General features: G+C 43.7%; 1 protein-coding gene across 1 annotated transcript in view; it reads left to right on the top strand.

Annotated features, from left to right (window-relative positions):
- Window positions 1-16,241, top strand: part of LOC308320056 (adhesion G protein-coupled receptor D2-like) — a 67,300-nt gene that overhangs the window by 15,488 nt on the left and 35,571 nt on the right. The window contains exons 9-15 of the mRNA XM_080770363.1: window positions 2,814-2,887; window positions 6,125-6,457; window positions 7,321-7,432; window positions 8,694-8,849; window positions 9,593-9,689; window positions 12,815-12,926; window positions 15,745-15,800. Coding sequence (XP_080626489.1) covers window positions 2,814-2,887; window positions 6,125-6,457; window positions 7,321-7,432; window positions 8,694-8,849; window positions 9,593-9,689; window positions 12,815-12,926; window positions 15,745-15,800 — 940 coding nt within the window. The remainder of the gene's footprint in view (window positions 1-2,813; window positions 2,888-6,124; window positions 6,458-7,320; window positions 7,433-8,693; window positions 8,850-9,592; window positions 9,690-12,814; window positions 12,927-15,744; window positions 15,801-16,241) is intronic.

The raw sequence follows: 16,241 nt of genomic DNA, 5'->3' as shown, positions 1-16,241 counted from the left end.
ACATCTCCACTATAGCTAAAGAGTGATGGGTTGCGCCCCGAAAATAGCTGATCTACAAGATCACAACGCGTCGCAACGTGACTCGTTGTGATCTTGTAGATCTCTCTAACACTCACACACGTCCATGGTTGTGTTGTCTGCGTTGTTGGGGTAATGCAGGCGTGAGAGTGGAGGTGTGGATAGGTTGCATCACTGGAGACCTAGCTCTGAGATGTACTGCAGCAGGGCCATCTGGTTTAACCCATTCTGACCTGAGATCAGATTCATACGAGGTTTCCACTGGACACACACTGGTCTGATGAACCCATTCTGACCTGAGATCAGATTCTAAAAATGTCAGTCGTTCTTCGATTTTTCAAAAATAGCAGATCTACAAGCTCATAGCGCGCCACCGAGTGGCGCGCTATGAGCTTGTAGATCTGCTATTTTTCAATAGCTAAAGCATAACATGATGCTAACACCAAAATGGGTTCCCGTTCAGAATGGGTTAAACTAGTTTAAACTGTCCACCATATGTCATGTGTAATGTTGTTATTATCTCAGCCACTCCCTTGATATCAGTTGAACAGATGCAGCCGTCCTTCCTCCTCTCACTGGATGGTACATGAATCCACTGGTTGTCAACGAGGCGTCCTTGTGGGGATACCATGAGGGGGCCCCCAGCTAAATTAGCTAATGTACTGTATAGCGCCACGATCATTTTAACCACTTTAACCATTTTGAATATGTTGGCTGTTCAAAAATAGCTCATACAAGCTCTCAGCGTGGCATGAAGTGAAAACTTGTTGTAGATCTTCTATTTTTGAAACGTATTTCAACATTCAATATTTCAATATTTAACCAAATCTATTTGGCGAGTCATTGGCACACAAACGTTTGAGAACCACTGATCTTCTGGGCCTTCAGTCAGGTCTCCTTCCAACACATGCGATTTAGAGCAAAATCTTTATCGCTGGGTATGGCCCTGGGTATTTGCATTGAAATCTCCATAGGGGGATTTTAGATCTCTTCATATAAGAACTGTGTTTGAAGAATAAACGGATGACCCCGGTCTTTTCACTCATATGGATATGAAGCATCGACTGAAGGTGGAAATGTACAAATATACCCAAAGACTAACACAATAAGCGTTAGAAACGAGTCAAACAACCCAGAGACTACATTTCCGGGTAGGCAGGGTGGCTGCAGCTGCCTGTCGCACAACAGAAACTGAATGTTAATTACGTTTATTTTTATTTTATTGATCTTTAATGTTTCGAGTTGAGTCACCACCAGCTGAGCTTACATCAACGAGGAATCTCAGGAACGCAATGTGTTGACAGCTGGGCGTGATGTATATTAGCAGTGACATTGCTTTAATATGTAGTTTCAAGGCTTTTCCAGAAACTGGCTGTATCAAATATGAATGGACATCATTAACGACGCACAGCCACTCCCCTGACAGAAAGGCCGGCCGGGATGGTCGGTTTATTTTTCAAACACAGTTCTTATATGAAGCGACCTAAAATCGCCCTATGGAGATATTCAATGCAAATAAAAAAAAAACATGAACCTGTGTATTGGCAATCCTCTACTGAAAGTGACGTCAGACTTCGGTGCTCTATATGCTCAGCGCACGCTAGCTTTTTACTGGTAGTTGGCAAGAAATTCTTCAAAAGATTTATTAGATGCAGATTGTGGCTCCTAGATGTGTCACATGACTACATTTCACTGACGTGATTCGTCTGCCGAGGCGTGACATCACGTCGAGTCCAGCTAGAATTGATCAGAGAATTAATTCATAGACCAAAAACCTTATTGAAACCCTGATTCTCAATAACTTTAAAATTCCGATTCCGTGTGATTCTCTCAATCCCCATCCCTATTTTTAGCATCACGTTCTGAGCTTGTTGAGCTTGTTGAACCGCTAACTATATTTTCATTATTTTTGAAAAAGTGATTAAATCACAATGTAATTGTTTGTAAGTTTGGGTCCCCTGGCTGGCCAGGGGGTGGCAGTTTAGAGACACTTCTCTCTCTTGACCTGAACAACTTTGGGAACCAAATCACATGGTTTATAAGATTGTAATGTACGCATAACGTCATGTGATGGATTCCTGCGAGACCGCTTTTCTTTTTGTTTCAAACCCGTTACAAACGATTAAGGATAACATTTGTGATTAAATGTTCATAATAATCACCCATTAAGCCAAGTGAACGGGACCGAGCCGTTTCTCCGCTGACGGTAATGACAGCCCGTTTGTCTGTGATTAAAGGCAGACACTCAGATAGTTAGACGGTCATAATTTCCAGGGAGTCAACGGTAGACAGAGACGAGAGATGACTTCATCTCCAACTCTATCACAGCTCATTAGTCCGTTGGTTTTCCGTTTAGCACTCGGGATTTGTTTTTCAACCACATAGAGTACAGTAAACCCGATATACTGTACTTAGTTGACCCCAGGGGTCTGTCTATACGAGGCCCATCCCCCGTTTCTACACGCTCACAATGTGTTGCGGGGGGACAGGTTGTGAGTTGTGAGATCTGCTATTTTAGCCGATTGTTTGCCCTCTCGATACTAGGGTTCATGTTCATGTCCATGTGATACAAGTGTGGCTAATGTAAACGAAATAAGTTCAAACGTGCCTGTGTGTGTGTGTGTGTGTGTGTGTGTGCGTGCGTGCATATATTTATGTCTAGGTATGATTATGATCAGTTATACTATTCTTATTCTCATCATCACCTCCTCATCATCATTATTATCATCATCATCATCATCATCATTACAGTAATTCAAGTTGATTGTTCTGACGATGACTGTCATTATTTTCAGACGGGGTGGAGGCCATGGGCTTTCCCCGGACGCCTTTCTTCACCAGACTGAGCAGGGACCCTCTGGCCAAGCCTGTGAGTATCCCTCCCATCTGTAGCCTGTTATTACCCAGCATTACACATCATCCACCCGCTGTCCAGAACTGCAGCGGACCGTCACGGTTCGATTCCCATGGATGAGATGCCTCACACAGTCTGTGTTGAAGTTGAGCCACGGCCAGACCACTGCCACGAGAACCCCCGAGAGCTTTAACACAGGCAAACCGGGAAAGCTTGTAGATTGACTATTTTCACAATGTTCTTATATTATTTGACAATTTTGGGCCAATGTTTGAGCAGTTTGTATAGCATAGTTTGTTGAATACTTTAGCGATGGACTTTTTCTTTTGTTACTTTTTGAGGTATTAAAAAAGTATTTAAATGGTGACTTCAGTGTTATCTGGGGAGTGGGACCCCCTCCTAAATCATGTGGGACCCCCCCCCCCCCCCCCCCCATCCCCTGGGGGACCTGAGAAACACCGGTTTAGAACAGTGGTTCTCAAAAGTAGCAGATATTCAAGCTCACAAAGCTTGTAGCGATTTACTTTTTTTCTTTTCTCTTTTTACATTTTTGAAAAGTCATGACACAAATCTTCTCTTCTTGGGGTCCCTGGCTGCACCAAACATTTTCAAGGGGGGGAGGGGTGGGGGTTTGGGTCCCCCCAAATACATCATCATACATGGGGGGGGGGGGGGGGGGTCCTTGAAACACAATAAAGGTTTGAGAACTACTGATTTTCGAAGGCATTTGTAGGCAGGTCTTATTGGGTTAAATATACAGTATGCCTAAAAAAGTCTTCCACTGGTTGAACATCTCTGTGGCCCTCGTCTCTCTAGCTGTGATTTTATATTAGCAGTGAGTGATGTGGTTTATACTGTACTGTTGTACCTCCCACTGAACTCACCAGCAACCTGGCTGTATAACCCATTCTGAACGGGAACCTATTTTGGTGTTATAGCATCATGTTATGCTTTATCTATTGAAAAATAGCAGATCTACAAGCTCATAGCGCGCCACCGAGTGGCGCGCTACGAGCTTGTAGGTCTGCTATTTTTTGAAAAATCGAAGAACGACTGACATTTTTTTTTAATCTGATCTCAGGTCAGAATGGGTTAATCAGACCAGTGTGTGTCCCAGTGGAAAACTCGTATGAATCTGATCTCAGGTCAGAATGGGATAAATATCACTGCTCTCCAGTCTCCACTGTGTTGCCTTGAGAAGTCACTTTGTGACACAACGTGACTTCGGTCCCAAATAGTGTCAGACGGGGCATGCTTGATCAGTCGTTGCTGTGGGTCCTCGTGTCTGTTTGTCTTAGCGTGGTTGAGAAATGTAATGTTTTTGCACATAGACATAAAAATGTACAGACAAAACAAAGTCCCGGTGCTTATATTTGGTTGAGAAGGTGAAATGGGTTCCGTTCATGTTTTAGTAACCTTTGAAACTGAAAGAATCCACAGACATTCATAGGTTAGCAATGTCAATGTAACACGACAATGATGGACCAAACATATATTGGGTCCATTTATAATATTTATATGTTGGTCAGGAAACCCTTTGCGTTGTTAGTCCATGTGCTAAACAAAATGCATTCATGGAGACACTGTTTCGTATATATAAATATAAAGAGATCTACTGCTGTGGAAAGGCTATATTATTTGACTTATATTGAACCTATAAACAATTTAGTATATGTAAGGTTTTGCCCCCTCAAATGGTACCTCGTCAGATAATCCCCACATATCCTACAACAACTTCTGTGAACAGACTTCACAGTAGTAGCTTTTCATAAATTATTTTTGTACTAAGGCAAGTACAAATATAGGCAATGTTCTGCTGTCATGAAAGTTTATAGTTAGATAAATTCAAAGTCCAGCCGTCTGCTGTCCAGCCTCTCCCACCCCTCACTGGGGAAAATTCTGGGAGGAAAACAGAAACGGGGCGAGTAGTCTTGTTACCCTCCACGGTGACTTCGACTTGACCTCGCGCTCTGATGAATAATAATGGTAAAGGCCGAGACCACTGCCTCAGGGGACCCCCTGTTTGTAGCCACGCAATGAGAGAGAATGGAAATCACTAGGCCTACTTCTGGTTCCTCATATCATGGCTAGGTACTGTATATACACTGAGGTAATGTACGACTCAAATACAGGTTCCGTTTTTTAAAAGGCTGTGTTCTCAGAATGCAGACGTTCTTCTGGGATCATTTCTGATGTTGTGCCGTGTCGAGGAAATTCACTTTTCACACGGACGGAGTGAGTAATGGTGGCTTTCAGAAAACGGAAGCAGGCGCGGTGCTATTGGCACAATTAAAGTAAATAAAAAGAACGCAAGCACACATAGGAAGGTGGTGAAAGGAGTCTTCGTTGGTGCCAGAGCACAGATCAATGTCACACAAGGTGGGGCGTGGAGGCGCGCAGAGCTAGTTCCGTGACTTGGCGATCTGAACTGGCGACACATTTTAGCGCGCTTCCACCTGTCTCAAATGTATATGATTGATTGATTGTTTATTTATTTCCGTGTCATGCACACCTTGTGCCCAACCCTCATGGGTTTATAAGACACCATTTCACATTTGCAATTACAGCATGTTTTACAATACATAATTTATGCACTTTACAGCATGTTTACATTACACAATTCATTATATTACACCTCAGATGTATACAGAGTACTCTGTCTTCTTTCCCAAGCTTGACAAATAAAATCTGCTACAACGAAAGTCCCTTTGGCAAAACATATCTCCATTTTTACATAGTCATTTAAATCTAGGAAATCCCCACATATAGAAGACATCTTATTAACCAAAATATCCCTTATTAAGTCATCGTATTTAGAGCAGTAAAACAGAAAGTGAACTTCGTTTTCAATTTCATCTAGATCACAGAACAGACAATATCTCTCATCTTCAGGCGTGGCATTAAACCTGCCAGTCTCCAGTGCTAATGGTTGCGAACGCAGTGAGCACTTACTATGAGACCTAGCAGATCATGTCTGTCTGTGTGTGTGTCTGTCCCGCTATACGTCCAAATATGGAGTGTGTTGCATCAGCAATCACTCAGCTCCATACATGGGCACAAAAGGGGCCAGGTCCACATATACAGTAACAGCGGGACAGACACACAGACAGACAGACAGACAGACAGACAGACAGACATGATCTGCAGGGTCTCAGCTGCGTTCGCTTCCCGCGTTTGCGCGTCTTACTGGTGCTAATGTAATGTAATGTATATACATCTAGATAATAACCTGTTGGTCTCTCTCTCCTCCAGGTGATGGACGAGCTGAGCGTCAACTCCTCCAGGGACAGAGACCTGTCGTCGGAGCAGCGGCTGAGCGGAGCGCTGCTCGCCGTCATGGAGGACGGAGGTCTCCTCCTCCTGGCGCCCGCCGACGCCCTCTACCTCTCCCAGCTGATGGAGCTGGACGCTGACGGAGGAGGAGAGGACGGAGGGGAGGAGGCCGGAGGAGGAGGAGGCTCTGAGCTGAGCGGGGCGGACCGGGCCGGGGCCATGCTGTCCATCGCCACCAACTACCTGAAGATGGCCAGCCTGATGCTGGAGCCCGACGTGGCGTCCCAGTGGACCGGAACCATGGACGACGGGGTGAGAGAGAGAGAGAGAGATAAAGAGAGAGAGAGAGAGATAATAATAATAATAATAATAATAAAACTTTATTTGTATAGCACCTTTCATGACATGAAATGCAGCTCAAAGTGCTTTACAGAAAAATGGAGAATAAAAGAAAAGCAAGGCAACAACATTAAAAAACAAGCAATACAGTGAGGACATGAATAACAAAAATAAAAGATCAATTAAAAGCAATGTTGTAGAAGTGAGTCTTGAGCTGAGCTTTAAAAATGTCTACAGAGGCTGCCTGACGAAGGTACAGTGGGAGCTTGTTCCATGCCGACGGCCCGTAGAAGCAAAAAGCTGCTTCCCCGTATTTTTTAGTTGCCATTTTTTTTGGCAAAGCGAGCAGGCCAGCAGTGGAAGACCTTAGGGGGGCGGTTTGGGACATATTTAGGCAGGCAGTCATGTAGGTAGGAATTTTAAAATCAATCCTAAAAATAAAGAGAGAGATAGATTGTTTTTTTTCACCCGGAAAATAAAATAAATGTATTGGTGCTTTAGACTCGGATTTCGGGAGGTGTAGTTCCAGACTCTATATATATATATATATATATATATATATAGCATCCGGCGATTGTGGAATAGTTTGAGACCCACTGCTGTAATACATCAAATGAGTTATAGCCACGTGCAATTATAAAGTTGAGTTCTAGTCGACCCAACACATTTAGTTGTGCCACACCAAAACTGGTGACCAGGTGGAAGTCTGTAATTCAGCGGTCACTGAATGTAATAGGTCACCTTGGTTGTTGTAGCAACAGGTGGACAAGATTACCTTGTGTTGTCACTGCATTTCTTAGGGAAATGTATGCACTGAAGGTTGTTGTCTCGATCAGGTCAGCGTGGGACCGTTCAGCGTTGTGAAGAGCATCGACCAGCTGACTGAAACCCTGGCCGATGTGCTGGCTTCTGAGGGAAGGGGCTTCATGCTGTCGACCAAGAATATAGGTAATGGTCCTGTACTGTACTGTACTGTACCGTACTGTACTGTACTGTATGATATATGACGTAAATTCTCCCTTCATTGTCAATGGCGTTTTTAACATTGAACTAAAAACAAACATTAAACCTGTATATACAGTAAAAAAGAAAAAAAGTGTAAAATCTTCCTTTACCATCAAGGCCAGCCAAAATACATCTTTTGTCGACAAAATCAACTGTTGATTTTTTTTGTCGGCTAAATTCTGATACTTTGTCGACTGAAACTAAAACATTTCAGAAGACTAAAGTTGTATGACTATAACGACATTACATTTTATTTCAAAAGACTGACCAAACTAAACTAAATTTGCTGTAAAAAACACTGTGTTCAAGTTCGACTGGTCAACCCACGCAAAATGGATGATTACAGAATGACTGACATCTTATCTTTCTTAGGTTTAGGTTTTAGGTTTATTTATTTAGCATGTAGTACAAAAAATAGACAATAACATATCAAATAAACAAAAATACAATGCAAGGAAAGGAAGAAGCCAGAAGGCTTATATGGAATCCTTTCCTGAAGGAAGAGGTCATGGTTTAAAAGTACGGATTAAACAGTACATAAGTCTACAAGTTGGCAAAGGGGGGCAGCTGTGCAGTAAAGAAATAAAAACACAGACTGCACAAAAAACAGAAATAAACAATACAACAACAAACACACAAAAGAAAATATAACGCATCAAGGTAAAACATGTAATCTACAGAGAGGATAAAATAACATATTTCTTTAGATGTTTTTTGAATATTGGCAAGGATAATGAGGATTTAAGTGAAGCAGTTCCATAGATGAGGGCCTCTAAATGTGATGAAAGATTGATGTTTGGACGTGCGACAATAGGGTAATTCTTCATTGCAAAAACCTCTTATCTCCATATTCTAACTTTTTGTGTTATTATAATTTGTATGTTAATGGACATAATGAGTTTTCTACCCGACAGCAACAACATGATGCAGATTGTGACGTTCTCTGTGAGCCTGCCATCGGTACTTCAGTGAGACATCCATTGACTTGTCCAAGCATTGTCCCGGACAAAGCTGAGGGGATTTGCCAATTGTTTAAAACGGTGCCATGTGCAAATTGGCCTCTTTTCACAGTCACACTAGTATAGGCACAAGTCAGGCACATCCTTTCCAGGAAAAAGATCAGTAAAAAAAGTGAAGAGGTCTAGTGTTGTCATGTCTGTATGTCATCGTCTCTGTCTGTCCTCCTGTCTCTGTGTGCGTGAAGACGTGTCCATGGAGTGGAAGGAGCTGTCGGGGAACAGTGGCAGCTCTGTGTTCAAGCCCTCTGCGCTGAACCCCAAAGCCGACGGCAGCTCCAGAGCAGCCAGACAAGACAGGCTGCTCATCTCAGACAGCGAGATCCACAGGATACACTCACTGGGTAAGACGCACACACGCACGCAGACGTGCACAAGCTCCACCTTAGCCTGTAAGTCCATATGGGCTGGGCTTCCTTGGAAGCATGACACTTAACCCATTTTGACCTGAGATCAGATTCTAAAATTGTCTTCTACATCCTGACAGTTTTCTGAAAAAGCTATGTTTCTATGTCAGTCGTTCTTCGATTTGTCAAAAATAGCTCGAGTGGCACACTATGAGCTTGTAGATCTGCTTTTTTTCAATAGCTAAAGCATAACATGATGCTAACACCAAAACGGGTTCCCGTTCAGAATGGGTTAAATAAAGAAAAACTAGAATGACTCAGTCGTAACTGCCAGGTGCAGAAAGCTCACGACTTCACGTTGCAATCGTTCAGAGTATGGGTTTTATCATGCCGTTCAGACTATGGGTTTTATGGGTAAATCTCCCATTGGCTCAGAGGAGGCAATGGGAGGCATCTTATGCGTACAGTAGGTTAAAATGTAATTTAGATAGCATGTTATTTTTCACCTGGCATCTTCATTTTTCACGTTTGTATAGTTTCAATGTATTATTATTATTATCATTATTAATTGTTTCATATTATGCTGTTTAGACTGATGGTGTTCTTGGTTTTCCTAGACTACTGTCTCTATGTGTGTGATATTTTACCTCATGTTTAACCTTACCATCTGGATCAAGAGCGTCTGCTAAAATGCCCTACATTGAATATATCTTTGTGTTGTGCTGTAACCGTGGTGACAGGCTACAAGGATGTGATGGTGATCCACACGTACTACAGACATCTCCATCAGATCCTGTCTGGAGGACCACTACAGGAGCCCTCGGCACACAGCAACGGGTACGTCTCTCCTAGAGCTGGGGACCCTCCAGGGAATGATTTGGCCATGTCTCGCGACCCCCGCCGCGCCACCTTCCCCACCCCTAATACAATTGACCGCTGCGATCTAACCAAGGGCCCATCTTGCGGGACACTTTTTGCAAAAAAATACATGTTAATGACATTTAGAAGCTTTGGAACACTTTCCTGGGGGTCTTTATGTGTGTAATATGTGGTTTTAGATTGTAGCAGTGAGCCCAGTGTCTCTGATGTCATGGACACTGGGCTCACTTCCTTCCTGGACTACAATTCCCATAATACTTTGGTGCACTGCTCCTCCTTGTGGATAGGGGAGGGCTGTCTTACGGAGACAACATGTAGTCCTAGATGTAGTCCAGGAAGTAAGTGTATAAAGATCCCCAGGAAAGTGTTCTAAAGCTTCTAAACATCATTAACATATATTCTTTTGCAAAAAGGGTGAAGTGTCCCTTTAATTTAGGGATTTAGTATTGTGTAAGAGGTGTGGCCCCGTAAAATGTGTTATCCTGTGCCACGAAAGCAACTCCTAAAGCACCTCCACTACCCCTTACATTATGCATAGGTGTGGTTTGGGCGTTACAATGATTAAACCAATCACCTGCCATTGCCTTTAAGAGACCCATTATCCATTTAACATTATGCCCAGTGATTTACACCAGGGCTTCCACACCTGTGTTGTCCGTTTGTTCATGGACCGGCAAGGTGGGGTATGATGGTCACGCGTCGTCCTACCAAAACCTAACGTTCTCACGGAAGACAGCTGAACTGCCCCATAAATAGGAAAACGTAGTTAAACATGTAGAGGGACATAATTAGGCATTACTTTACCTTAACACCATCTTTTCATTTTTACATAAATGAAAAGTAAATAAAAAATATTTTTTTAAATCATCTGGGAACCGACCAAAAATAATGTGGCGCCCCCCAGGTTGAGAACCCCCATGTCCTAGAAGACCTTCTGTTTTCTTAAGCCATTAAAAGACCCGAGGAACTGATTCTACTGTCTTCTAAATCCTGCACAGTTTTCTGCTTCTATGTTAGTGGTTACAGAGAAGAAAGAAGTCTGCACACAGCCTCAGCTCCACACTGTTTCTTAAATGTTTATTTTTGCGGCTTTAGCCTTTATTTTATTTTATTTTTTTATAGAGGGACAGACAGTAGGCTGACAGGAAATGGGGGGAGAGAGATGGGGGGAGTGACATGCAGTAAAGGCCGTCGGGATCGGGAGTCGAACACGCGGCACACTGCCAGACTTGGACTACCGGCCAAGGTGCCTGGACCGCTAAGCCATGGCCCAGGCCAGCTCCACACTGTTTATTGTATTAAAACACCCACATTCTATTCAGAGACACAACGTTTGGGCCTTGTAGCTGGCCTTGCCACCTGATGAAGGCCAGCTAAACGGCCCAAACGTTGTCTCTGAATAGAATGTCTGTGTTTTAATACAATAAACACTGTAGACTTCTTTCTTCTCTGTATGCATCAACCTTTTGTCCAGCACCAGCGAGGGACTGGATGTGTGCTAGCCACCTGTTTTTAATCTGTGCTAGTGGTTCTCAAACTTTTTCATGTCAAGGACCCGCCAGAATGATATGTATTTGACCGCAGACCCCCCCCCATCACAAAATATTTTGTTCCAGGGACCCCCAGATTAAGCAAAGATTCTCATAGCTGAGCTTGTAGATCAGCTGAGCAAATTTTAACAGCAATACTATACGCATCGCCATACAATTTGGACAATACGATACATTGATTTAAAATCCATACAGTAACTATTTAGCAAAACAAAATAAATCTGTGTGAAACGTGTGGAGATTTGTTAAGGGAAACATGTTGTATCATTATGGATATCTGCTGGCTATGGGTTTTTTCTTCCCCATGTCTTTTGTTTATTGTTTTACTCTTAGTATTTGTTGCACAGCACTTTGGTTCAACGCTGTCGTTTTTAAATGTGCTCTACAAATAAAGTGGATTGGATTGGATAGTTGTAGGGCGGTAATGCTGATGTTTATCGATGCTTTCGCAAGTTTGACACAGCAGTGAAGTCAGTACAGAGCTGCTGTGAACAGACTGATCAGGGCCCAGTGGAGTCAGTACAGAGCTGCTGTGAACAGACTGATCAGGGCCCAGTGGAGTCAGTACAGAGCTGGTGTGGACAGACTGATCAGGGCCCAGTGGAGTCAGTACAGAGCTGCTGTGAACAGACTGATCAGGGCCCAGTGGAGTCAGTACAGAGCTGCTGTGGACAGACTGATCAGGGCCCAGTGGAGTCAGTACAGAGCTGCTGTGAACAGACTGATCAGGGCCCAGTGGAGTCAGTACAGAGCTGGTGCGAGCAGACTGAGGGCCCAATGTAAAGGAACAGCTCACTAGGGCGTTCACTTCTATAGTGATGTTTACTAGTTGTCTAGTTTACCTAGCCGACTACCGGTAGTTGTTTAACTAGGCCTACCTATTATGTAAAAACAAAAGAAAATTGTACACTTAAAAACTGTGTACATTGTTGACTAAAACTATAATCAAGCTGATCTTGAGGCCTACAAAAATGGGAGGAAAATGTTCAGGTCTTTGCATCCTGTCCATTCCACATGGTTTTCCAGGTAAATTTGGACGACAGACGTAATATTTGTTTTGTCAGTTCCATCAGGCTGACGTTGGTCAAAGATATACATAGTTAGCTGAATCTTCCCTCAAGGGACACATCAGAATACATAGTTTATAGCTGAATATTCCCTGACACATCATAATACATATAGTTTATAGCTGAATCTTCCCTGACACATCCACATCAGGGATGCCACATCACGGTGACACTTCTGGCTCCAAATACTCTGGAATCTCTGACTGGAGATTTCCATTAGCGTCTGAATGGAACTCAGACAGGCATCCCTATTTGGGGAATGTCATTATAGGTGAATATTTTCAATCATTTTCTCTTTTCGCCACCCAAACAAATAGTGAAAATTGTTGATCTGCAAAAAGAAAATAGTGGATCTACAAACAAACAAGCTTGTAGATCCACTATTCTAGAAATGGGGGCTATGGTAAGTTATTTTCCACCACCCCCTATTTATTTATGAAATCACACCTCTGTTCTTCTCCACCAGTGCTCGGCCCGGTCACCTGTCCTCTGCCGTCATATCGGCCACCGTCAGAGACCCCTCCAGGAACCACAGCATCCCCGTGGCCGTCCAGTTCACCCTCTCCTCCTCGCATGTGGTACGTCCCACTGGCATTCTCCATGCCCCTGCCTAGCACTGTTCTGTGTTCTGACCTGAGATCAGATTCATACGAGGTTTCCACTGGACACACACTGGTCTGATAAACCCATTCTGACCTGAGATCAGATTCTAAAAATGTCAGTCGCTCTTCGATTTTTCAAAAATAGCAGACCTACAAGCTCGTAGCGCGCCACTCGGTGGCGCGCTATGAGCTTGTAGATCTGCTATTTTTCAATAGATAAAGCATAACATGATGCTAACACCAAAACGGGTTCCCGGTCAGAATGGGTTAACACTACTCACATTTATATGGGGGGGGGGAGGGAGTGCAAATATGTGTTTGAAATGCATAACCCTCTGTTCACTAAGGTGAGGTCCTTTATTAATAGATTTTACAGTAGGTTGACAGGAAACGGGGAGAGATATGAGAGATATGAGATATGAGCGGCCGAAATGAGTTTTCTTCGACGGGTGGCTGGCATCTCCCTCAGAGATGGGGTGAGAATTTCAGTCACGCGAGAGAGAGACTCGGAGTAGAACCGCTGCTCCTTCGCCATGGAAAGGAGCCAGCTGAGGTGGTTCGGGGCATCTGGTTAGGATGCCTCTCGGGCGCCTCCCTAGGGAGGTTCTCGACGCACGTCCCACTGGGAGGAGACCCCGGGGCAGACCAAGGATCACGTCCCACTGGGAGGAGACCCCGGGGCAGACCAAGGACCACGGCCCACTGGGAGGAGCCCCCGGGGCAGACCAAGGACCACGGCCCACTGGGAGGAGCCCCCGGGGCAGACAAAGGCGCAGTTCGTGGAAACGCATCGACTCACTGGCCTGGGAACGTCTCGGAATCCCCCAGGAGGAAGTCACTAATGTTGCTCTGGAGAGGGAAGTCTGGAGCACTCTGGTGGAGCTGTTGCCCCCGCGACCCGACAGACCTTACAGATAAGCGGTTGAGGATGGATGGATGGATGGGGAGAGATATGAGGGGAAGAGGGGTTCGACACACAGCAAAGGTTACCAGCCTCACTTGAACTGTAGCATCCCTATGCTGAGGCAAACATTTGGCTATTTTCACCCAAGACATTTGGTGTAGAGTCAGAAAAGGGGACTCCGTTCAACAGTATATGTAGGGTTTGACTGGTTCATTTCCATCCTTGTAAAACTATGAATATATATTTTTTACTATAACACATACAGTAACTGTGTATAGTCTCAGTGAAATCCACCTGAACAGGTCACATTTCTATGGCGGTAATTAAGTAATACAGTTGTTTCCATACATTTAAATTGTAGCCATGGTTTCCCATGGTCTCCTGCCGTAATGTATCTTTCTGGAGAGTTTCTTGAATCAGATGTCATTAATCTGGATATACTAGTGGGGGGGGGGGGGGGATCTGCTTTATTTCAAGACAACAAGTCATGGATGATTGGTGGATGTTGTCGGCTGACCCAAACCTGGACCCCGTATCGTATCACGACTGGAGGAACTATCCCAGTTATAATGTCAGCCTCTTTTCTCCCATTTATCCAAGCACAGCAGCAGCAGCAGCAAGTGGTCTGAATCAGCTGTCTGAGTCATAGAACTCCATCTGAACCATCAGGGCAGCCCAGAGTATGTCTGACAGCTGACTACAAGCTGGGATATTTATGTTTTTGTCAGCAATCTTGATGATAGACAGACAGACAGACAGACAGACAGACCGTTGATGGAGATGTGGGTGACACAACACTCCCTCATGGTCCGCTCCGAACCTGCTGAGTGATTGACACTCCATGGACTGTCCTTGTTTTATATTTTTATTGTTTTCCCCCCATTTTGTCTTTTTTTTTAACCCATTCTGACCTGAGATCAGATTCATACGAGGTTTCCACTGGACACACACTGGTCTGATTAACCCATTCTGACCTGAGATCAGATTCTAAAAATGTCAGTCGTTCTTCGATTTTTCAAAAATAGCAGACCTACAAGCTTGTAGCGCGCCACTCGGTGGCGCGCTATGAGCTTGTAGATCTGCTATTTTTCAATAGCTAAAGCATAACATGATGCGAACACCAAAATGGGTTCCCGTTCAGAATGGGTTAAAGATGTTTTTTATGCCTGGTGACAAATCTACTTTTCACGGGATCTCCACCTTTTCAGACTCCATCATGGCCCATAGCACTTACCCTACCCCCTTAGATAGCACTTTTTAGACATTTGAAACAGACTTGTAGCATGTCATGTAGACAGCACAATAATTGCATTGTATGTAGTCATAGCACTTCATAGTACATATGTATAGCATAGTATAGTATATATGTATAGTGTCATTATATAGGTATGTTCTATTTACGTTCTTAGCTTAACGCATGTTTCATGATAAATGCATTTTATATTATGTGATGTATTCCCATGCCTTTTTTGTTCTTGCTTAATGTAAGTCGCTCTGGATTAAGAGCGTCTGCTGAATGCCTAAAATTGTAAAATTGTTATGGAAGAAGTGCTCCATCCTCGCGTGCTGCTGCTGGGGATTGGAAACCCGGTTAACAGAGAGAGAGGAAAAAGATTTATATTAAAAAAAAGAACTGTGGCAACGACCTCTCGCCCGTTGTTAGTTACATCAACGTGGTTCCAAACAGAGCGTGCATGTCATTAACCCGACAAACGCTCCGTAGTTTACATTCTGCAGAAATGGCAGAGGGGTTACGGTGGGGCGTTTTTTCCTTTCTGGCTGGCTTTTATCCATGTTGCTTTTGGCTGGTCAGGGTCCGAGAGAGAGAGAGAGAGAGAGAGAGAGAGAGAGAGAATTATAATGAGTAAAACCATGTGTTTCTGTCTCTAGGTGGAGTATTCTCAGCGGTTAACGCCTGTTTGTGCTTTTTGGAATTTCAGCCTGATGTAAGTATGACCCACGAGCCACGAAGCCCCACTGGAGCTGTCGGGAGTGATTGAATGATATAACCCATTTTGGCCTGACGTCAAAACTTTAAAAAAAATAAGTTCTAAATCCTGACAAGTTTTCTGAAATACCTCATGTTTCTATGTCAGTGATAGTCATAGATAGCAGACCTACAAGCTCGTAGCGCGCCACTCGGTGGCGCGCTACGAGCTTGTAGATCTGCTATTTTTCAATAGCTAAAGTGTATAACAGAATGCTTAAAACACCTAAAAGGGGTTCCCGCCCAAAATGATATAATCATAGGACTGTGTCACTGCCATGTGCACACACTGTAACTGTAAACAAACCAGAGGGTACAGATGCATTCACTTGTTTTGCATTTCTCCTCCACACAGTTAAATGAACACGTTCACTCTAATTAACATTTAGATCTGAGGCCG

Source organism: Protomyctophum bolini (genome assembly GCF_963924005.1).
Source record: "Protomyctophum bolini genome assembly, chromosome: 8".
Taxonomy (NCBI): Eukaryota; Metazoa; Chordata; class Actinopteri; order Myctophiformes; family Myctophidae; genus Protomyctophum; species Protomyctophum bolini.
This window is presented reverse-complemented; position numbering and strand designations above follow the sequence as displayed.